The sequence below is a fragment of the Molothrus aeneus genome, chromosome 3, assembly GCF_037042795.1.
Source record: "Molothrus aeneus isolate 106 chromosome 3, BPBGC_Maene_1.0, whole genome shotgun sequence".
Lineage (NCBI taxonomy): Eukaryota > Metazoa > Chordata > Aves > Passeriformes > Icteridae > Molothrus > Molothrus aeneus.
In genome coordinates, this window is record NC_089648.1 from 112,075,748 (window position 1) to 112,100,196 (window position 24,449).

The following is a 24,449-nucleotide window of genomic DNA, read 5'->3' on the forward strand; positions in this document are numbered from 1 at the left end:
CTGAAACCTTGGGGAGGTTTGGTCTGGGAACCTTGGGAATGTTGGGATTGGTGGGAATGGATTGCTGGGAATGTTTGGTTTGGAGTGTTTGGAATGTTGGGTTTGGAATGTTGGGAATGGTGGGTCTGAAACCTTGGAGATGTTTGGTCTGGAACCTTGGGGATGTTGGGAACGGTGCCAATGGAATGGTGGGAATGGCGGGAATGTTGGGCATGCCGGGTTTGGAACGTTGGGAACGGCGGCTGCTGAGGGCGGCCACCCGGACCAGGCAATTCCGGCAATTCCGGCAATTCCGGGAGCGGCGGGCGGGGGCCGGCGGCGTCGCCGGGGGTGCCGATTCCCGCCGCGTTCGTTCCCTGCCCACTGTCCAGGGGTGCAGCCGTGCGTCCTGGCCGACGCCTGGCTGGACGACACCGCCTGGCGCCGCCTCTGGGCCGCGCTCCAGGAGCGGCTGCGGCGCCGCTTCCGGCCCGTGCTGGAATCCTGCCGGATCGGCGCCGCCAAGCCCCAGCCCGAGGCCTTCGCCCGCGCCCTGCGCGCCCTGGGGGCGCCGCCGCCGCAGGAGGTGACGGCACCGCCCGCCCGGGGGAGGAACAAAAATATCCCGGGAACGGAGGGGTGGGAATGGCCCGGAGCGCGGGGTGGGGCTACCGGGGGCCGGAAACCTCGGGAGATGGCACCAAAATCCCGGAAAATTTGGGGGTTTCCGTCATCCAAATCCTTGGGTGTTCTTGGGGTTGAGAAACCTCGGGAGATGGCACCAAAATCCCCGAAAATTTGGGGTTTTCCGTCATCCAAATCCTTGGGTGGTACCGGGGGCGGGAAACCTCGGGAGATGGCACCAAAATCCCCGAAAATTTGGGGGTTTCCGTCATCCAAATCCTTGGATGTTCTTGGGGTTGAGAAACCTCGGGAGATGGCACCAAAATCCCCGAAAATTTGGGGTTTTCCATCATCCAAATCCTTGGGTGTTCTTGCGGTTGGGGAGCCTTGGGAGATGGCACCAAAATCCCCGAAAATTTGGGGTTTTCCGTCATCCAAATCCTTGGGTGTTCTTGCGGTTGGGGAGCCTTGGGAGATGGCACCAAAATCCCCGAAAATTTGGGGTTTTCCATCATCCAAATCCTTGGGTGGTACCGGGGTTGGGAAGCTCCAGGAGATGCCACCAAAATCCTGGAAAATTTGGGGTTTTCCATCATCCAAATCCTTGGGTGGTACCGGGGTTGGGAAGCCTTGGGAAATGCCACCAAAATCCCAAAAATTTGGGGTTTTCCGTCATCCAAGTCTTCGGGTGGTACCGGGGTTGGGAAGCTCCAGGAGATGCCACCATAATCCCAAAAAAAAAAATCTGGGAATGAGGATTGTCCATCCCTCAAATCCTTGGATGAATCCTTGGATGGTCTCGGGGTTGGGAAGGTGCAGGAGATGCCACCAAAATCCCGGAAAATTGGGATTTTCCATCATCCAAATCCTTGGGTGTTGTCAGGGTTGGGAAACCCTGCCCTGGGAGATGCCACCACAATCCCAAAACCCCAGAAAATTTGGAATTTTCCAATCCCACAAATCCTTGGATGAATCCTTGGGTGTTCCCAGGGATTTGAAGCCCCCGGAGATGCCACCAGAATCCCAAAAAACGAGAAAATTTGGAATTTTCCAATCCCACGAATCCTTGGATGAATCCTTGGATATTCCTGGGAATGTGAAGCCCTGGGAGATGCCTCCACAATCCCAAAATCCCAGAAAATTTGGAATTTTCCAATCCCACGAATCCATGGATGAATCCTTGGATATTCCTGGGAATGTGAAGCCCTGGGAGATGCCGCCACAATCCCAAAAATTCCAGGGAATGGGGGATTGTCCATCCCCCAAATCTTGGGATTTTCTGAGGATTGGGAAACCCTGGGAGATGCCACCACAATCCTGGCAAATTGGGATTTTCCATCATCCAAATCCTTGGATGTTGTCAGGGTTGGGAAGCTCCAGGAGATGCCACCATAATCCCCAAAAAAAATCTGGGAATGAGGATTGTCCATCCCTCAAATCCTTGGATGAATCCTTGGATGGTCTTGGGGTTGGGAAGCTGCAGGAGATGCCACCACAATCCTGGAAAAATTGGGATTTTCCATCATCCAAATCCTTGGATGTTGTCAGAGTTGGGAAACCCTGCCCTGGGAGATGCCACCACAATCCCAAAACCCCAGAAAATTTGGAATTTTCCAATCCCGCAAATCCGTGGTTGAATCCTTGGATATTCCGGGAATGTGAAGCTCTGGGAGATGCCACCACAATCCCAAAAACCCAGAAAATTAGGAATTGTCCATCCCCCAAATCCTTGGGTGTTCCCAGGGATTTGAAGCCCCGGGAGATGCCACCACAATCCCAAAAAATGAGAAAATTTGGAATTTTCCAATCCCACAAATCCGTGGTTGAATCCTTGGATATTCCCGGGAATGTGAAGCTCCGGGAGATGCCACCACAATCCCAAAAACCCAGAAAATTTGGAATTGTCCAATCCCACGAATCCGTGGTTGAATCCTTGGATATTCCCGGGAATGTGAAGCCCTGGGAGATGCCACCACAATCCCAAAAATCAAAAAAATTTGGAATTTTCCAATCCCACGAATCCTTGGATGAATCCTTGGATATTCCTGGGAATGTGAAGCTCCGGGAGATGCCTCCACAATCCCAAAAACCCAGAAAATTTGGAATTGTCCAATCCCACGAATCCGTGGTTGAATCCTTGGGTGTTCCCGGGAATGTGAAGCCGCGGAGATGCCACCACCAGAATCCCGAAATTCCCGTTTTTTGGGGTTTTTTTTGGGTGGTTTTTTTTTTGGGTTGTTCCCCAGGTGGTTTTCGTGGAGGCGCGGGAGGCGGCCGTGGAGGCGGCGCGGGCGCTGGGCGCGGCCGCCGTGCTGGTGCGGGACACGGGGACGGCCCTGGGGGAGCTGCAGGAGATCACCGGGATCCAGGCACGGGAAAAACCCCGGAATTCCCGATCCCGGGGCCTGCTGGGGTCCGGCCGTGGGAAATTCCCTGGGGTCCCGTGGGGGGAGATGGGCCTGGGGTGGTGGAGCTGCAGGGGATGGGCTGGGAGGAGACCCTGATCCCCAAAATCCCCGAATCCCGAAAAAATTCCCGAATCCCAGATCCCAAAAAATCCAAGCTCCAGAATCCCCAAAAAATCCCAAATCCAAAATCCCAGATCCCCAAAATCCCCAAATCCCTGATCCCAAATCCCAAAAATCCCCAAACCCCCAATCTCAAATCCCACAAATCCCCAAATCCCTGATCCCAAAAATCCCCAAATCTCCAAATCCCCCAAATCCACCAAATCCCCAAAATCCCCAAATCCCTGATCCCAAATCCATGATCCAAAATCCCTGATCCCAAATCCCAAAACTGAGATCCCAAACCCTGAATCCCAAATCTTAAACCTAAAATCCCCAAATACCCGATCCCAAAAATCCCCAAATCCCAAAAATTCCCAAATCCCAAAAATCCCCAAATCCCAAAAACCCCCAAATCCCTGATCCCAATTCCCCAAAATCCCCAAATCCTTGATCCCAAAAATCCCCAAATCCCAAATCCCTGATCCCAAATCCCAAAGATCCCCAAATCCCAAAAATCCCCAAATCCCCGATCCCAAATCCCCAAATCCCAAATTCCCGATCCCGATCCCAAACCCCCAAATCCCAAATCCCCAAATCCCAAATTCCCGATCCCCGATCCCAATCCCAAATCCCCAAACCCCCAATCCCCGATCCCCAAATCCCAAACCCCCGATCCCAAATCCCTGATTCCCAAATCCCAAACCCCCGATCCCAAATCCCCAATCCCAAAAATCCCCGAATCCCGGCAGCTGCTGGGCGTGGAGGATCTGGAGCCGGTGGCTCCCGACGAGGTCGCGCACGGATTCGTCCGGATCCGGGTACGGAACAGCGGGAACGGAACCCGGGAACACGGCCTGGGATCCGCCGGGATTGGGATCCTCTGGGATCCACTGGGATTTGGGATCTTCTGGGATCCGCGGGGATTGGGGAATCCAGGCCTGGATCTGCTGGGATTTGGGATTTTCTAGGATTTTCTGGGATTTGGGATTCCGGGCTGGGATCCGCTGGGATTTGGGATCTTCTGGGATATGGGAATCGAGGTTGGGATCTTCTGGGAATGGGGAATGAGTGGGATCTTCTGGGAATGGCTGGGAACTTCTGGAAATGGGGGGAATCCCAGGCTGGGATCTTCTGGGATCTTCTGGGAATGGGGGGAATCTTCTGGGTATGGGTGGGAACCTCTGGGAATGGCCGGGATTCCAGGCTGGGTTTTTCTGGGAATGGATGGGATCTTCTGGAAATGGGTGGAATCACAGGCTGGGATCTTCTGGGATCTGGGAATGGGTGGAATTCTGGGCTGGGAACTTCCGGGATCGGGGAATCAAAGTTGGGATCCTCTGGGAATGGGGAATGGGTGGGATCTTCTGGGAATGCCTTGGCTCTTCTGGGAATGGTTGGGATTCAAGGCTGGAATATTCTGGAATCTGGGATTGGGTTCGGATTCCAGGCTGGAATCTTGGGAATGGGCAGAATTCAAGGCTGGGATCTTCTGAGAATGGGTGGGATCCTCTGGGAATGGGGAATGGCCGGGATCTTCTGGGAATGGGTGGGATTCCAGGCTGGGATCTTCTGGGAATGGCTGGGATCTTCTGGGAATGGCTGGGAATCCCAGGCTGGGATCTTCTGGGAATCTTCTGGGAATGGGTGGGATTCCAGGCTGGGATCTTCTGGGAATGGCCGGAATCTTCTGGGAATGGGTGGGAACTTCTGGAAATGGCTGGGAATCCCAGGCTGGGATCTTCTGGCATCTGGGAATCAAGGTTGGGATCATCTGGGAATGGCTGGGAACTTCTGGGAATGGGTGGGATCTTCTGGGAATGGGTGGGAATGGCCGGAATCTCGGGCATGGCCGGGATTTCCGACCTTGGGATCATTTAGCGCTCCGGGCAGGGCTGGAATGTCCATTCCTGCATTTCCCTCACCCCTCTGGGAAGGGCTGGAATGTCCGTTCCCGCATTTTCCTCATCCTGGGCAGGGCTGGAATGTCCGTTCCCGCATTTTCCTCATCCTGGGCAGGGCTGGAATGTCCGTTCCCGCATTTTCCCTCACCCTGGGAAGGGCTGGAATGTCCGTTCCCGCATTTTCCTCATCCTGGGCAGGGCTGGAATGTCTGTTCCCGCATTTTCCTGGATCCAGGAAGGGCTGGAATGTCCGTTCCCGCATTTTCCCCGCTCCTCCAGGAAGGGCTGGAATGTCCGTTCCCGCATTTTCCCAGATCCGGGAAGGGCTGGAATGTCCGTTCCCGCATTTTCCCAGATCCGGGAAGGGCTGGAATGTCCGTTCCCGCATTTTCCTCACCCCTCTGGGAAGGGCTGGAATGTCCGTTCCCGCATTTTCCCGGCTCCAGGAAGGGCTGGAATGTCTGTTCCCGCATTTTCCTCATCCCGGGCAGGGCTGGAATGTCCGTTCCCGCATTTTCCTGGATCCAGGAAGGGCTGGAATGTCCGTTCCCGCATTTTCCTCATCCCGGGCAGGGCTGGAATGTCCGTTCCCGCATTTTCCCTCATCCCGGGCAGGGCTGGAATGTCCGTTCCCGCATTTTCCCGGCTCCCCGCAGGATTCCCATGGTTTTTATTCCCATTTCTGTTCTCCCCAGCCCGGGGTGCGGCTGCACTTTGCGGAGCTGGGCCGGGGCCCCGCCCTCTGCCTGTGCCACGGCTTCCCCGAGTGCTGGCTCTCCTGGCGCTTCCAGGTCAGCACCCAGAGCCCGTCCCAAAACGGTCCCGGGATCCCCGGGGATCGGCCGGGGTGCGCGGGGATCCCTGGGATCAGGTGGGGTGTGCTGGGATCCCGGGGAGCGGGTGGGATCCCGGGGATTGGGTGGGATCCCCGGGGATCGGCCGGGGCGCGCGGGGATCCCTGGGATCAGGTGGGGTGTGCTGGGATCCCGGGGATCGGGCGGGATCCCGGGGATCGGCCGGGGTGTGCCAGGAATGCCAGGGATCGGGCAGGATCTGGGGGGATCCCAGGGGATCGGCTGGGATGTGCGGGTTCCTGGGGATTGTCCAGGGTGTGGGGGATCCCGGGATCGGGCGGGGATCCCGGGGATTGGGCAGGGTGTGCGGGGATTCCGGGGATTGGCTGGGATGTGTGGGGAATGCCGGGGATCGGGTGGGATCCCGAGGATCGGGCGGGGTGCGGGGGATCCCGGGATTGGGCAGGGTGTGCCAGGAATGCCACGGATTGGGTGGGATCTGGGGGGATCCTGGGGGTCAGGCAGGGTGTGGGGGATCCCGGGGATCAGGCGGGATCTGGGGGAATCCCGGGGACTGCCCAGGCTGTGCTGGGAATGCCGGGGATCAGGCAGGGTGTGCGGGATCCCAGGGATCGGGTGGGATCCCGGGAATTGGGTGGGGTGCGCGGGGATCCTGGGGATCGGGTGGGATCTGGGGGGATCCTGGGGATCCCAGGGATCGGGCGGGGTGTGCGGGGATCCCAGGGATCGGGCGGGGTGTGCGGGGATCCTGGGGGATGTGCAGGGATCCTGGGGATTGGGCGGGATGTGGGGGATCCCAGGGATCGGGTGGGATGTGCGGGGATCCTGGGGATTGGGTGGGATGTGGGGGATCCCAGGGATCGGGCGCTCCCCCCTCCAAGGCTGTGGGGATCCCGGGGATCGGGCGGGGTGTGCGGGGATCCCGGGGATCAGGTGGGACCTGTGGGGATCCCGGGGATCGGGCGGGGTGTGCCGGGATCGGGCGGGATCTGGGGTGGGATCCTGGGATCAGGCGCTCCCCCCTCCAAGGCTGTGGGGATCCTGGGGATCAGGTGGGATCTGGGGGGGATCCCAGGGCGCTGCCCCCTCCCCCTCCAAGGCTGTGGGGTGTCCCCCCCCCCCAGATGGTGCCCCTGGCCCGGGCCGGGTTCCGCGTGCTCGCCCTGGACATGAAAGGGTACGGGGACAGCAGCGCCCCCCACGGTGAGAGACCGGAACTGCAGCGGGACAGATAACCCACAGCGGGGGGGGGGGGGAACTGCTGATAACCAACGGGGGGGAACTGCTGATAAACAATGGGGGGAACTGCTGATAACCAACAGCGGGAAACTGCTGATAACCAACAGCGGGAAACTGCTGATAACCAACAGCGGGAACTGCTGATAACCAATGGGGGGAACTGCTGATAACCAACGGGGGGGAACTGCTGATAACCAACGGGGGGAAACTGCTGATAAACAACAGCGGGAAACTGCTGATAACCAATGGGGGGGGGAACTGCTGATAACCAACGGGGGGAACTGCTGATAACCAACGGGGGGGAACTGCTGATAACCAACGGCGGGAGGGGAACTGATAACAATGGCGGGAACTGATAACCAAAGGCAGAATTGGTAACCAACGGGCGGGAACTGATAACAATGGCGGGAATTGATAACCAATGGCGGGAGGGGAACTGATAACAATGGCGGGAATTGATAACCAATGGAGGGACTTGATAACCAAGGGGGGGACTTGATAACCAATGGCGGGAATTGATAACAAATGGCGGGAATTGATAACAATGGGAATTGATAACAGCAGGAAGGGAATTGATAACAATGGGAATGGAATTGATAACAATGGGAATTGAATTGATAACGAACGGCGGGAAGGGAACTGATAACAATGGGAATTGAATTGATAACAATGGGAATTGATAACGGCAGGAATTGAATTGATAATGGCGGGAACTGATAACAATGGGAATTGAATTGATAATGAATGGCGGGAACTGATGACAATGGGAATTGATAACGGCAGGAATTGAATTGATAACAATGGGAATTGATAATGGTGGGAATTGAATTGATAACGGCGGGAATTGATAACAATGGGAATGGAATTGATAACAATGGGAATTGATAACAATGGGAATTGATAACAATGGGAATGGAATTGATAACAATGGGAATGGAATTGATAACGAACGGCGGGAATGGAACTGATAACAATGGGAATTGATAACGGTGGGAATTGAATTGATGACAAATGGCGGGAATGGAATTGATAACAATGGGAATTGATAACGAGTGGCGGGAATTGATAACAATGGGAATTGATAACAATGGGAATTGATAACGAATGGCAGGAAGGGAATTGATAACAATGGGAATTGAATTGATAATGAACGGCGGGAATTGATAATGGCAGGAATTGATAAAAATGGGAGCTAATAACAATGGGAGTTAATAACAATGGGAATTGATAACAATGGGAATTAAAAACAATGGGAATTGAATTGATAATGGCCGGGAAAAAACTGGGAAAAAATCCTGGAAAAAAAAATTGGGGGGAGAAAAAAATTTGGGGGGGAAAAAACGGGGAAAAGATTCCTGGAAAAAATTTCATGGAAAAGAAACTGTGGGAATTTTCTCTCGGCAGAGATCTCGGAATATTCCCAGGAACAGATCTGCAAGGTGAGCGGGGTGGGATTGGGGAAATTTGGGGAATTTGGGGAATTTTGGGGAATTTGGGAATTCCAGGGCTGGGAGGGGCCAATCCCAAGGGGATCCAAATGATCCCAATGACCCCAATCTGATCCCAGTGATCCCAATGGGGTCTGATCCCAATTCCACTGATCCCAATCCTGATGGGATCTGACCCTGATCCTGCTGATCCCAATCCCAATCTGATCCCACTCGGATCCTGATCCCGATCCCGCCGATCCCAATCCTAATGGGATCTGATCCCGCTGATCCCAGTCCCAATGTGATCCCAATCCAAATGATCCCAATCTGATCCCATTGGCCCCACTGATCCCAATCTGATCCTGATCCCGATCCCGCTGATCCCAATCCTAATGGGATCTGATCCCAATGATCCCGATCCCAACGGGGCCTGATCCCGATCCCAATGATCCCGATCCCGATGTGATCCCAATCCCAGTGATCCCAATCTGACCCCATTGATCCCAATCCCAATGGGGCCTGATCCCAATCCCATTGATCCCGATCCCATTGATCCCAATCCCATTGACCCCACTGATCCCGATCCGATCCCGTTGATCCCAGTGATCCCAATCTGACCCCAATGATCCCAACCCAACGGGGCCTGATCCCATTGACCCCACTGATCCCAATCCCGACCCCACTGATCCCGGTCCCGTCCTTTTCCCAGGATTTCATCACTTTCCTGGATAAACTGGTGAGGATTTGGGATTTTTGGGGATTTTGGGGTTTGGGATCTGGGATTTTGGGGTTTGGGATTTTTGGGGATTTTTGGGGATTTTGGGGATTTGGAATTGGGATTTGGGGTTTAGGATTTGGGGTTTTTGGGGATTTTTGGGGATTTTTGGGGATTTTTGGGGATGTTTGGGGATTTTGGGGATTTGGATTTGGGATTTGGGGTTTAGGATTTGGGATTTTGGGGATTTTTGGGGATTTAGGGGATTTGGAATTGGGATTTTTGGGATTTTTCAGATTTTTCAGGATATGGGATTGGGGATCTGGGGTTGGGGATTTGGGGATTTTTGGGATCTGCGACTTTGGGGATTTTGGGAATTTTTGGGGATTTTTTGGGATTTTTTGGGATTTTTTGGGATTTGGAATTGGGATTTGGGGTTTTGGGCTTTAGGATTTGGTGTTTGGGATTTGGGGGGTTTGGGACTTTTGGGATTTGTGATTTTTGGGATTTGGGATTTGGCATCTGGATTTTGGGGATTTTTGGGGATTTTTTGGGATTTGGAATTTTTGGGATTTGGGATTTTGGGCTTTAGGATTTGGCGTTTGGGATTTGATGGGTTTGGCTGGATTTGGGGATTTGGGATCTGTGATTTTTTGGGATTTGGGTTTTTCGGGATTTGGAATTTTTGGGATTTGGCTTTTTTGGGATTTGGGATTGGGTATCTGGGTTTTGGGGTTTGGGATTTTTGGCATCTGTGACTTTAGGGGATTTTTGGGATTTTGAGGATTTTTGGGGATTTTTGGGGATTTGGATTTGGGATATTTGGGATATTTGGGATTTGGGATCTGAGCTTTGAGATTTGGGGATTTTTGGGATCGGGACTTGGGGGATTTTTGGGGATTTTTTGGGATTTTTTGGGATTTGGAATTGGGATTTGGGGTTTTGGGGTTTAGGATTTGGCGTTTGTCCTTTGGGTGGTTCGGGATTTCTGGGATTTGGGCTTTGCGATTTTTGGGGATTTGGGTTTTCGGGATCTGGCATTTTTGGTGTCTGTGACTTTGGGGATTTCAGGGGGTTTTGGGATTTTTGGGGTTTGGGATCTGCGATTTTTGGGGATTTGGGATTTTCGGGATCTGGGTTTTCTGGGATTTGGCATTTTTGGTGTCTGCGCCTTCGGGGATCTCGGGGGATTTTTTTGGGGGGATTTTTGGGATTTGTCTCCTCTCCGCAGGGAATCCCGCAGGTGATCCTGGTTGGCCACGACTGGGGCGGGGCCATGGCCTGGAACCTGGCTCTGTTCTACCCCGAGCGCATCCGGTGAGGCCGGGACCTCAAAAACCCCCAAAAAAACCCCAAAAAAATCCCAAAAAAATAAAAAAAACCCCAAAAGAAACTCCCAAAAAATAATAAAAAAAAATCAAAAGAAATCCCAAAAAAAAAAAAGAAAGTCCCGGGAATTCCTGGAATTCCCGGCATCCCAGAATCCCGAATAATTTTCCTGCCCGGGTGTTTGTTGTAGGGCCGTGGCCGTTCTGAACACCCCGTTCCGGCCGCCCGACCCCGACTCCGATGTCATGGAGAGGCTGAGCCACATCCCGGAATTCGATTACCAGCTCTACTTCCAGGAGCCCGTGAGAGCCCCAATCCTGAACCCCCAGAAAATCCCCAAATCCCTCATCCCGAACCCCAAAAAATCCCAAATCCCTCATCCCAAACCCCAAATCCTGAACCCCAAAAAATCCCCAAATCCCTGATCCTAAACCCCAAACCCCAAATCCCAAAAAATCCCAAATCCCTGATCCTAAACCCCAGATCCTGAATCCCAAGAAATCCCCAAATTCCTGATCCCAAATCCCAGATCCCAAATCCTAAATCCCAAAAAATCCCCAAATTCCTGATCCCAAATCCCAGATCCCAAATCCCGACTCCCAAAAAATCCCAAATCCCTGATCCTAAACCCCAAATCCTGAATCCCAAAAAATCCCAAATCCCTAAACTCCAAATCCTTAAACCCCCAAAATCCCCAAATTCCTGATCCCAAATCCCAGATCCCAAATCCTGAATCCCAAAAAAATCCCCAAATCCCTGATCCCGAATCCAAAATCCCACATCCCTGAATCCCAATCCCGGCTCCGATCTCAGGTTTTGTTTTTGGGGTCGATCCTGGTGTTTTTGGGGTTTTTCCCGGTGCTTTAGGGCGTGGCGGAGGCGGAGCTGGAGAAGGACATCGGGAGGACCCTCAAGATCCTGATCCGATCCTCCCGGCCCGAGGTGATCACGGGATCCGGGATTCGGGATCCGGGATTGGGGATCGGGATTGAGGACCGGGAATGGGATCGGGATTGAGGACCGGGAATGGGATCGGGATTGGGAACGGGATCTGGGATTTGGGACCGGGATTGGGGTTGGGATTGGGATCAGGATCGGGATTGGGGATCAGGATTGAGGATCAGGATTGGGTTGAAGGACAGGATCAGGATCGGGGATGGGATTGGGATCGGGATTTGGGATCGGGAATGGGATTGGGATCGGGGATTGGGATCGGGATCGGGGATTGGGATCTGGGATTCGGGATTGGGATTGGGGATTGGGGATTGGGATCTGGGATTCGGGATCAGGATCGAGATTGGGGATGGGATTGGGAATGGAGATCAGGATTGGGTTGAAGGCCAGGATCAAGATTGGGATGGGATTGGGATTTGGGATCGGGAATGGGATTGGGATTGAGGTCAGGAATGGGATTTCCATTGGGATTGGGATTGGATCGGGATTGGGGTTGGGGATTGGGATTGAGGTCGGGTGTGGGATTGGGGTTGGGATTGGGATGGGGTTGGATTGGGATGGGATCGAGATTGGGGTTGGGATCAAGATTGGGATTGGAATCAGGGTTGGGATTGGGATTGAGGTCGGGATTGGGATTTCCATTGGGATTGGGATCGGCATTGGGGTTGGGGTTGGGGATGGGAGTGGGATCGGGGGAGGGACAGGATCAAGATTGGGATTGGATCGGGATTGGGGTCGGGAATGGGATTTCCATTCGGATTGGGATGGGATTGGAGTTGGGATCAGGACGAGGATTGGGATTGGGGATGGGATCGGGAATGGAATTTGGATCAGGATTGGGGATCGGGATTGGGGATCAGGATTAGGTTGAGGGACAGGATCAGGATTGGGATTGGAATTGGGATTGGGATTGAGGTTGGGAATGGGATTTCCATTGGGATTGGGATGGGATCAGGATTGGGATCGGGATTGGAGTTGGGATCAGGTTGGGGATTAGGAATGGAATTTGGATCGGGATTGGGATCGGGATTGGGATTGGGGATCGGGTTTGGGTTGAGGGACAGGATCAAGATTGGGATGGGATTGGGGATCAGGGTTGGGATTGGGATTGGGATTGGGATCACGTTGGGGATCAGGATTGAGAACGGGAATGGGATTGGGCATGGATTGGGGTTGGGGTTGGGGTTGGGTTGGGAATGGGATCGGGATTGGGGTTTGGATTAAGAACGGGATTTGGAGTAGGATTGGGATCGGGATCAGGATGGGGAATGGGATGGGGTTGGGATCAGGATCGGGATCAAGGTTTGGATTGGGGATCAGGGTTGGGATCAGGACAAGAATTGGGATTGGGATCGGGATTGAGACTGGAATTGGGATCAGGATCAGGATCAGGATCAGGATCAGGATCAGGACTGGGATCAGGGTGGGATCGGGATCGGGATCTGCCGAGGGGCTGGACTGGGATCCCGAAGGAATGGGAAACCCCAGAGTGCCTTTGGAGCATCCAATGGGATCCCTCGCTCCGGGACCACCCCCCGATCCCGTTGTTTTCCCGGGATCCCCTGGAATTCCTGGGGTTTCTGGGATCTGTCCCCCGGCGTTCCCCAATCCCTTGGGACGTGGGAATTCCTGGGGTTTGATCCCCTGATCCCGCAGGATCGGCTCCTGGTGAACCTCGACTTGCGGCGCGTCCGGGAGAGAGGTCGGGAATCCGGGAACACCGGGATCCCTGGGATCGGGGGGGATCCCCTGGGAATGGGGGGGGATCCCTGGGATCGGGGGATCCCCTGGGAATGGGGGGATCCCCTGGGAATGGGAGATTCTGGGATTGGGGGTCCCCTGGGAATGGGGGATCCTGTGGGATTTTGGGGGATCCCCTGAGATTTGAGAGATCCTCTGGGATTGGGGGATCTTGTGGGATTTGAGGGGGACCCTGGGATTTGGGGGATCCTGTGGGAATGGGGGATCCCCCAGGATTTGGGGGAGATTCTGGGATTTGGGGGATCCCTTGGGAATGGGGGGGAGGGGGTCCCCTGGGAATGGAGGATTCTGGGATTGGGGATCCCCTGGGATTTGAGAATTCTGTGGGATTCAGGGGATGCCAGGAATTGGGGATCCCCTGGGAATGGAGGATTCTGGGATTGGGGATCCTGTGGGATTTATGGGATTCTGGGATTGGGGATCCTCTGAGAATGGGGGATCCCATGGGAATGGGGGATTCTGGGAATGGCGGATCCCCTGGGATTGGGGATCCTGTGGGATTTGGGGGATTCCAGGAATGGGGAATCCCCTGAGATGTGAGAGATTTTCTGGGATTGGGGGATCTTCTGGGATTTGAGGGGGATCCTCGGATTTGGGGGATCCCTTGGGAATGGGGGGGTGTCCCCTGGGATTTGGGGATCTTGGGAATGGGGGATTCTGGGATTGGGTATCCCGCGGGAATGGAGATCCCCGGGATCTGGGGATCCCTTGGGATTTGGGGGATGCCAGGAGTGGGGGATCCTCTGGGATATGGGGGATCCTGTGGGATTGGGGATCCCCAGATCCCGGGGATCCTGTGGGATTTGGGGTTTCCTCTGGAAATGGGGGATTCTGGGATTAGGGGGTTCCTCTGGGAATGGGGGAATCCTCTGGGAATGTGGGGGATCCTGCTGGATTTGGGGGATTCCTGGGAAATGGGAGGATCCTTTGGGATCTGGCGGTGGGGGGGGATCCTCTGAGATTTGGGGAATCCCCTGGGAACGGGGGAATCCTTGGGAATCCCAGTGGGATCCTGAGGGCCCTGTGGAGATCCCTTGGGATCTGGGGGATCCCTCTGTTTGCAGGGGGGCTCCTGGCGGGGCTCCCCGAGGATCCCCCCGAGAGCCGCCTGCTGCCCCCGGCCGTGCTGGAGCACTACACGCGGCAGTTCCGCAAGGCCGGCTTCAGGTGAGAGCCGGGATCCGCCCCGGGATCATCCCCCGGGATCCCCTGGGATCCCTACCCTGGGATCATCCCCCGGGATCCGCCCCGGGATCCCCCGGGATCCCTACCCTGGGATCATCCCCCGGGATCCGCCCCGGGCTCATTGCGGGCGTTCCCAGGGGGGCCCTGAACTGGTACCGGAACATGAGGGAGAACTGGAGCTGGGCCCTGAGCGCCGGGGGCCGCACGGTGAGGGGAGAACCCGATCCCAAAAACGATCCCTGAACCCATCCCGAACCCATCCACATCCCAAAAACGATCCCTGAACTGATCCCGAACCCATCCCCATCCCAAAAATGATCCCTGAACCCATCCCTGTCCCAAAAATGATCCCTGAACCTGATCCTGAACCCATCCCCATCCCAAAAATGATCCCTGAACCCATCCCCATCCCAAAAATGATCCCTGAACTGATCCCTGTCCCAATCCTGATCCCAATCCTGATCCCTGAGCTGGGCCCTGAGCGCCGGGGGCCGCACGGTGAGGGGAGAACCTGATCCCAAAAACGATCCCTGAACCCATCCCGAACCCATCCACATCCCAAAAATGATCCCTGAACTGATCCCAAACCCATCCCTATCCCAAAAATGATCCCTGAACCAATCCCTGTCCCAAAAATGATCCCTGAACCCATCCCGAACCCATCCACATCCCAAAAATGATCCCTGAACCCATCCCGAACCCATCCACATCCCAAAAATGATCCCAATCCCCATCCCAATCCTGATCCTGGCCCTGATCCCTGAGTGCCAGGGGCAGGACGGTGCAGAGTGAACCCCATCCCAAAAATGATCCCTGAACCTGATCCCTGTCCCAAAAATGATCCCAGCCCTGATCCCTGAGCTGGGCCCTGAGCGCCAGGGGCCGCACGGTGAGGGGAGAACCCGATCCCAAAAATGATCCCTGAACAGGATCCCAAACCCATCCCCATCCCCAAATGATCCCTGAACACGATCCCGAACTGATCCCCATCCCAAACTGATCCCAATCCTGATCTTGGCCTTGATCCCAATCCTGATCCCAGCCCTGATCCCTGAGCTGGGCCCTGAGCGCCGGGGGCTGCACGGTGAGGGGAGAACCCGATCCTCATCCCAAAAATGATCCCTGACCTGATCCTGAACTGATCCTTGTCCCAAAAATGATCCCAAAATGATCCCAGCCCTGATCCCTGAGCTGGGCCCTGAGCTGGGCCCTGAGCGCCAGGGGCCAGACGGTGCAGAATGAACCCGATCCACTGCCCAAAATGATCCCTGAGCCTGATCCTGGACCCGATCCCCGTCCCAAAAATGATCCCTAAACCTGATCCTGAACCCATCCCTGTCCCAAAAATGATCCCAAACTGATCCCAGCCCTGATCCCAGCCCTGATCCCAGCCCTGATCCCTGAGCGCCAGGGGCCAGACGGTGCGGAATGAACCAGATCCACTGCCCAAAATTGATCCCTGAGCACGATCCTGAACCCATCCCCATCCCCAGTCCTGATCCCAATCCTGATCCCGGCCCTGATCATGGCCCCGATCCCTGTCCCAAAATGATCCCTGAACCTGATCCTGAACCCATCCACATCCCAAAACTGATTCCAATCCTGATCCCTGTCCCGAAATGATCCCAATCCTCATCCCAATCCTGATCCCTGAGCTGGGCCCTGAGCGCCGGGGGACGCACAGTGAGGGGAGAACCCGATCCCAAAAATGATCCCTGAACAGGATCCCAAACCCATCCCCATCCCCAAACTGATCCCAGCCCTGATCCCTGAGCGCCAGGGCCTGGACAGTGAGGAGTGACCCCAATCCCCAGCCCAAAAGGATCCCTGACCCTGATCCTGACCCGATCCCCATCCCAATCCTGATCCCAATCCTGATCCCAATCCTGATCCCGACCCCAGTCCTGATCCCGCTCCCGATTTGAATCCTGCTCCGAATCCTGCCTGGATCCCCCCAGTCCCGCCTGGATCCCCTCTGGATCCCCCAACCCCCATTTCCCCCCTCGGAATCCTGACCAGATCCCCCAGATCCCCTCTGGATCCACTTTGGATCATCCACATCCTGTTGGATCCCCCAAATCCAATTTTTCACCCTCAGGATCCCCCCAGATCCCCTCTGGATCCACTTTGGATCAGCCACATCCCATTTGTCCCTCCTGGATCCCCCAAATCCAAATCTTCACCTCAGGATCCCCCCAGATCCCCTCTGGATCCCCCCAATCCCATCTGGATCTCCCCTGGATCCCCCAAATCCCCTCAGGATCCCCCCAATCCCATTTTTTCCCCTCTGGGATCCCTGAAATCTTCCCTGGATCCTGTCAAGATCCCCCAAATCCCCCCTGGATCCCCCAAATCCCCTCTGGGACCCCCCAAATCCCCCCTGGATCCCCCAAATCCCCTCAGGATCCCCCAAATCCTCCCGGGATCCCCCAAATCCCCTCAGGATCCCCCAGATCCCCTCAGGATCCCCCAAATCCCCTCAGGATCCCCCAAATCCTCCCGGGATCCCCCAAATCCCCTCAGGATCCCCCAAATCCCCTCAGGATCCCCTAAATCCCATTTTTTTCCCCTCTGGGACCCCCCAAATCCCCCCTGGATCCCCCAAATCCCCTCTGGATCCCCCAGATCCCATTTTTTCCCCTCTGGGATCCCCGAAATCTTCCCTGGATCCTGTCAAGATCCCCCAAATCCCCTCAGGATCCCCCAAATCCTCCTGGGATCCCCCAAATCCCCTCAGGACCCCCCAAATCCTCCCGGGATCCCCCAAATCCCCCCTGGATCCCCCAAATCCCCTCAGGATCCCCCAAATCCCCTCTGGATCCCCCAGATCCCATTTTTTCCCCTCTGGGATCCCTGAAATCTTCCCTGGATCCCCTCAGGACCCCCCAAATCCCCTCAGGATCCCCCAAATCCCCTCAGGATCCCCCAAATCCCCTCAGGACCCCCCAGATCCCATTTTTCCCCTCTGGGATCCCCAAAATCTTCCCTGGATCCCCTCTGGATCCCCCAAATCCTCCGAGGATCCCCCAAATCCCCTCAGGATCCCCCAAATCCCCTCTGGATCCCCCAAATCCCCTCTGGGATCCCCCAAATCCCCCCTGGATCCCCCAAATCCCCTCTGGGATCCCCCAAATCCCCCCTGGATCCCCCAAATCCCCTCTGGATCCCCCAGATCCCATTTTTTCCCCTCTGGGATCCCCGAAATCTTCCCTGGATCCCCTCAGGATCCCCCAAATTCCCCCAGGACCCCCCAAATCCCCTCAGGATCCCCCAGATCCCCTCAGGATCCCCCAAATCCCCTCAGGATCCCTCAAATCCCCTCAGGATCCCCTAAATCCCATTTTTTTCCCCTCTGGGACCCCCCCAAATCCCCTCAGGATCCCCCAGATCCCATTTTTTCCCCTCTGGGATCCCTGAAATCTTCCCTGGATCCTGTCAAGATCCCCCAAATCCCCCCTGGATCCCCCAAATCCCCTCTGGGACCCCCCAAATCCCCCCTGGATCCCCCAAATCCCCTCAGGATCCCCCAAATCCCCCCTGGATCCCCCAAATCCTCCCGGGATCCCCCAAATCCCCTCAGAACCCCCCAAATCCCCTCAGAACCCCCCAGATCCCCTCAGGATCCCCCAGATCCCCTCAGGATCCCCCAGATCCCATTTTTCCCCCTCTGGGATCCCCCAAATCCCCCCTGGATCCCCAATTCCGGTTGGTCCCCGGGGCAGATCCCGATCCCGGCGCTGATGGTGACGGCCGGGGAGGATCCGGTGCTGAAACCCGGCCTGAGCAAAGGCATGGAGACGTGGGTGAGGAAAAATGGGGAAAAACGGGGGAAAATGGGGGAAAAATGGGGAAAAATGGGGGAAAATATGGGGGGGAAATGGGGGAAAAATGGGGGAAAAATGGGGGGAAAATTGGGAAAAATGGGGGAAAATATGGGGGGGAAATGGGGGAAAAATGGGGGAAAAATGGGGGGAAAATTGGGAAAAATTGGAGGAAAAATGGGGGAAAAATTGGGGGGAAAATGGGGGAAAATGGGGGAAAAATGGGGAAAAATATGGGGAAAAATTGGGGGAAAAATGGGGGAAAAATATGGGGAAAAATTGGGGGGAAAATGGGGGGAAAATGGGGGAAAAATATTGGGGAAAATTGGGGGAAAAATGGGGGAAAAATTGGGAAAAATTGGGGGAAAAATGGGGAAAAATTGGGGGAAAAATGGGGGGAAAATGGGGGAAAAATGGGGAAAATTGGGGGGAAAATGGGGGAAAATTGGGGGAAAATTGGGGGAAAAATGGGGAAAATACGGGAAAAAATTGGGGGAAAAAAAGGAAAAAATTGGGGAAAATCTGGGAAAAAATTGGGGAAACATTGGGGAAAAATGGGGAAACATTGGGGGAAAATTGGGGGGAAAATGGGGGAAAAATATGGGGAAAAAATGGGGAAAAATGGGGAAGAAATTCGGAAAATACGGGAAAAAAAGGGAAAAATTGGGGAAAAAATGAGGAAACATTGGGGGAAAATGGGAAAACTATGGGGAAAAGATGGGGAAAATATGGGAAAAAACCAGGAAAAATACGGGGAAAAAAATGGGAAAAATACGGGCAGAAAAATGGGAAAAAATGGGGAAATATGGGAAAAAATTGGGGAAACACTGGGGAAAAATGGGGAAAAAATGGGAAAATTTGGGGAGAAAAATGGGAAAATTTGGGAAAAAGTGGGAAAAATTGGGGAAAATACTGGGAAAAAAAAGGGAAAGAATGGGAAAAATTGGGGGGAATCTGGGAAAAAAATAGGGAAAAAATGGGGTAAAATGAGGAAAAATACAGGAAAAACCTGGGGGAAATAGGGGAAAAATATAGGAAAAATCTGGGGGAAATCTGGGGGAAAAAATGGGAAAAATCAGGGAAAAAATGGGGAAAATCCGGGAAAAACATGGGAAATACATGGGGGAAAATTAGGAAAAATATGGGAAAAAATGGGAAAAATACTGGGAAAAAATGGAGAAAAAATGGGGTAAAATGAGGAAAAATACAGGAAAAACCTGGGGCAAATCTGGGGGAAAATCCAGGGAAAAAATGGGAGAAAATGTGGGAAAAATTGAGGAGAATCTGGGGAAAAATGGGAAAAATCCAGGAAACAATTGGGAAAAATTTGGGGGAAATCTGGGAACGAAAATAGGAAAATAAATGGGAAAAAAATGGGAAAAAATTGGGGGAAATCGGGGAAAGAATGGGAAAAATACAGGAAAAACCTGGGGGAAAATACGGGGAAAAATACAGGGAAAATCTGGGAGAAAATCTGGGAAAAAAATGGGAAAAATCCGGGAAACAATTGGGAAAAATCTGGGGAAAATCTGGGAAATAATCCAGGAAAAATCTGGGAAAAATCTGACGAAATGTGGGGAAAAAATTGGAAAAGAAATGGGGAAAAAAAAGGGGAAAAAATTGGGAAAAATACAGGAAAAATGTGGGAGAAATCTGGGGGGAAATTGGGAAAAATCTGTGAAAGAATCCGGGAAAAATCTGGGGGAAAATCCAGGGGAAAATCCAGGGGAAAAATCTGAGAAAATCTTGGAACATTCTTGGAAAATCTGGGAAAAATCTGGGGGAAAGCTGGGAAAAAATTGGAAAAAAAATGGGGAAAAAAGGGGAAAAATACAGGAAAAACCTGGGGGAAATGTGGGAAAAATACAGGAAAAATACAGGGGGAAAATGGGAAAAATACGGGGAAAAATATGGGGAAAACTTGGGAAAAACATGGGGGAAAATGAGGAAAAACATGGGAAAAAGATGGGAAAAATATTGGGAAAAAATGGGGGGAAAAAAAGGGAAAAAAAAGGGAAAGAATGGGAAAAATCAGGGGAAAGCTGGGGGGAATCTGGGAAAAAAATAGGGAAAAAATGGGGTAAAATGAGGAAAAATACAGGAAAAACCTGGGGGAAAACTGGGGGAAAAATGGGAAAATTATGGGAAAAATCCAGGAAAAATTTGGGAAAAAATCTGGGGAAAAACTGAGAAAAAATAGGAAAAAAATGGGGATAAAATGGGAAAAATACAGGAAAAATCTGCGGGAAATCTGGGAAAAATACAGGAAAAATCTGGGAGAAATCTGGGGGAAATCTGGGGGAAAATTCTTGGAAAATCTGGGAAAAATCTGGGGGAAATCTCGGAAAAAATGGAAAATAAATGGGGGAAAAAAGGGTGAAAAAAATGGGAAAAATCAGGGGAAAAATCTGGGAAATAAATAGGAAAACAATGGGAAAAAATGGGAAAAATACGGGAAAATTGGGAAAAACATGGGGGAAAATTAGGAAAAATATGGGAAAAATACGGGGAAAAAATGGGGAAAAAAAGGGGAAAGAATGGGGAAAAAATAGGGAAAAATGGGGAAAAATTGGGAAAAATACAGGAAAAACCTGGGGGAAATCTGGGGGAAAATATGGGGAAAAATACAGGGAAAAAGGGAGAAATTCTGGGGGAAAAATGGGAAATAAATGGGAAAAATTGGGAAAAATCCCAGGGAAAATGTGGGGGAAAAAATAGGAAAAAATGGGAAAATACAGGAAAAACTTGGGGGAAAAATCCAGGGGAAATCTGGGGGAAAAAATGGGGAAAAAAAGGGAAAAAATGGGAAAAACCCAGGGGAAATCTGGGAAATAATCCAGGAAAAATCTGGGAAAAATCTGGGCGAAATATGGGGAAAAAATTGGAAAAGAAATGGGGAAAAAAAAAGGAGAAAAATTGGGAAAAATACAGGAAAAATGTGGGAGAAATCTGGGGGGAAACACGGGAAAAAAGGGAAAAATATGGGGAAAAATTGGGAAAAACATGGGAAATACATGGGGGAAAATTAGGAAAAATTTGGGAAAAAATCTGGGGAAAATCTGGGAAAAAATAGGAAAAAAATGGGGATAAAATGGGAAAAATACAGGAAAAATCTGCGGGAAATGTGGGAAAAATACAGGAAAAATATGGGAGAAATCTGGGGGGAAAAGTGGGAAAAATATGGGAAAAACCCAGGGGAAATCTGGGAAAGAATCCAGGAAAAATCTGAGACAAATCTGGGGGAAAATCCAGGGGGAAAATCTGGGAAAATTCTTGGAAAATCCGGGAAAAATCTGGAGGAAATCTGGGAAAAAAATCGGGGAAAAGTAAAAAAAAAATCTGGGAAATAATCCAGGAAAAACCTGGGGGAAAAAATGGGAAAAATACGGGAAACAATTGGGAAAAATCCAGGGAAAATCTTGGGGAAAATCTTGGGAAATTCCTGGAAAATCCAGGAAAACCCTGGGGGAAATGGGGAGGAATGGGGGAATTTCTGTTGCCGTGGGAATGGCGGGAATGGTGGGAAGGTTCCGGAAGGTCCCGGAAGGTTCCGGAAGGTTCTGGAAGGTTCCGGCTCCATCCGGGCCCCTCCCGGCGCAGATCCCGAGGCTGCAGCGCGGCCACATCCAGGAGTGCGGGCACTGGACACAGATGGACAGGTGGGGACACACGGAACAGCCGGGATTCCCAAAATTCCCCAAATTCCCCAAATTCCCCAAATTCCCCAAATTCCCCAAATTCCCAAAGCCCGGAATTCCCAAAATTCCCCAAATTCCCCAAATTCCCCAAATTCCCAAATCCCAAAATTCCCCAAATTCCCAAAGCCCGGAATTCCCAAAGCCCGGAATTCCCAAAATTCCCAAAATTCCCAAAATTCCCCAAATTCCCCAAATTCCCCAAATTCCCAAAGCCCGGAATTCCCAAAATTCCCAAAATTCCCAAAATTCCCCAAATTCCCCAAATCCCAAAATTCCCCAAATTCCCCAAATTCCCCAAATTCCCCAAATTCCCAAATCCCAAAATTCCCCAAATTCCCCAAATTCCCCACATTCCCAAAGCCCGGAATTCCCAGAATTCCCAAAATTCCCCAAATTCCCAAAGCCCAGAATTCCCCAAATTCCCCAAATTCTCCAATCCCGGAATTCCAAAGTTCCCCAATCCCAGAATTCCCAAAGTTCCCAAATCCCGGAATTCCCAAAATTCCCCAATCATGGAATTCCCAAATTCTGGAATCCAGCAGCCGAAATATGCCCAGGATTCCCCAAAATTCCTGAATCCCAAAAAATCCCGAATTCCCCAAATACCAGAATTCACAAAAATCCTGAAAAATTCCCCCAAAAATTCCCCCAAAAATTCCCCCAAAAATTCCCCCAAAAATTCCCAAAAATCCCCCAAAAATTCTTTAAAAATTCCCAAAAATCTCCAAAAAATTCCCCAAAATTTCCCAAAAAATTGCCCCAAAATTCCCAAAAATTCTGCAAAAAATTCCCCAAAATTCCCAAAAAATCCTGCAAAAATTCCCCCAAATTCCCAAAAATTCCCCAAAAAATTCCCAAAAAAAATCCCCAAAAATGCCCCAAAATTTCCCAAAAAATACCCCCAAATTCCTAAAAATCCTCAAAAATATCAAAAAAATTTCCAAAAAATTCCCAACCAATTCCTCAAAAAAATCCCAAATAATTCTCAAAAATCCCAAAAATTTCTCCAAAAATTCCCTCAATGTTCCCCAAAAAAAATCCCCCAAAATTCCCCAAATTTCTGCAAAAAATCCCTCCAAAATTACCCCAAAAATTCCCAACAAATCAAAAAAAAAAAATCCCCAAAATTTTTCCAAAAATCTCCAAAAAATCCCCCCCAAAAATTCCCAAAAAATTCCTAAAAATTCCCCAAAAATTTTCCCCAAAATTCCCAAAATTCCCCCAATTCCCGCGGTGATGCCGTCGTTCTGTGTCCCCCAGGCCGCTGGAGCTGAACCGGATCCTCCTGCATTGGTTGGGAAATCTCCCCCCGGAGCCGCCCCTGCCCGGGAATTCCAAACTCTGAGCCGGAATTTTCCCCCAGGAATTCCGGGATTTCAGCAGGAAAATTTCCCTGGAATTTCTGGGAATTTTCCCCCCAAAAATTCCCGAAAAATTCCCCCAAAAATTCCGAAAAATTCCCAAAAAATTCCCAAAAAACTCTCAAAAAATCCCCCCCAAAAATTCCTTTAGCAGGAATTTCGCCCTGGAATTTGTGGGAATTTTTCCCCAAAAATTCAAAAAAAAAAATTCTCCAAAAATTCCTAAAAATTCTGAAAAATTTCACCAAAAATCCCCTAAAAATTCCCCAAATTCTCCACAAATTCGCAAAAATTCAGCAAAAAATTCCAAAAAATTCCCCAAATTTTTTTCCCAAAAACATTCCCAAAAACCCCCCAAAATTCCCCAAAATTATCTCCAAAAATCCTGCAAAAATTCCCCAAAAATTCTGAAAAATTCCCAAAAAATTCCCCCAAAAATTCCCAAAAAATTCCCAAAAAATTCCCAAAAAACTCTCAAAAAATCCCCCCCAAAAATTCCTTTAGCAGGAATTTTGCCCTGGAATTTGTGGGAATTTTTCCCCAAAAATTCAAAAAAAAATTCCCCAAAAATTCTCCAAAAATGTCTCCAAAAATCCCCTAAAAATTCCCAAAATTCTCCACAAATTCTCAAAAATTCAGCAAAAAATTCCAAAAAATTCCCCAAAATTTTTTCCCAAAAACATTCCCAAAAATCCCCCAAAATTCCCTAAAATTCCCCCAGAAATTCCCCAAAATTATCTCCAAAAATCCTGCAAAAATTCCCCAAAAATTCTGAAAAATCTCCAAAAAATTCCCCCAAAAATTCCCAAAAAACTCTCAAAAAATCCCCCCCCAAAAATTCCTTTAGCAGGAATTTTGCCCTGGAATTTGTGGGAATTTTTCCCCAAAAATTCAAAAAAAAAATTCCCCAAAAATTCTCCAAAAATCCCCAAAATTCTCCAAAAATTCGCAAAAATTCAGCAAAAAATTCCAAAAAATTCCCCAAAATTTTTTCCCAAAAACATCCCAAAAATTTCCCTAAAATTCCCCAAAAAATTCCCCAAAATTCCAAAATTTTCCAAAACATTCCCCCAAAATTCCTCAAAAATCCTCAAAAAATCCCCAAAAATTTCTCAATAAAAATAAAA

The 24,449-nt window shown here is 51.3% G+C and overlaps 1 protein-coding gene across 1 annotated transcript in view; it reads left to right on the top strand.

Moving 5' to 3' along the window:
• The window catches only part of EPHX2 (epoxide hydrolase 2), a 33,231-nt gene extending 9,617 nt beyond the window's left edge, over positions 1-23,614 (top strand). The window contains exons 4-19 of the mRNA XM_066547646.1: positions 372-565; positions 2,850-2,972; positions 3,863-3,931; positions 5,710-5,805; positions 6,954-7,032; positions 8,473-8,507; positions 9,208-9,234; positions 10,445-10,530; positions 10,733-10,844; positions 11,410-11,484; positions 13,153-13,198; positions 14,322-14,424; positions 14,580-14,649; positions 18,165-18,245; positions 21,864-21,922; positions 23,222-23,614. Coding sequence (XP_066403743.1) covers positions 372-565; positions 2,850-2,972; positions 3,863-3,931; positions 5,710-5,805; positions 6,954-7,032; positions 8,473-8,507; positions 9,208-9,234; positions 10,445-10,530; positions 10,733-10,844; positions 11,410-11,484; positions 13,153-13,198; positions 14,322-14,424; positions 14,580-14,649; positions 18,165-18,245; positions 21,864-21,922; positions 23,222-23,306 — 1,340 coding nt within the window. The 3' untranslated portion in view covers positions 23,307-23,614. The remainder of the gene's footprint in view (positions 1-371; positions 566-2,849; positions 2,973-3,862; positions 3,932-5,709; positions 5,806-6,953; positions 7,033-8,472; positions 8,508-9,207; positions 9,235-10,444; positions 10,531-10,732; positions 10,845-11,409; positions 11,485-13,152; positions 13,199-14,321; positions 14,425-14,579; positions 14,650-18,164; positions 18,246-21,863; positions 21,923-23,221) is intronic.
• The last annotated feature ends 835 nt before the right edge of the window (positions 23,615-24,449 follow it).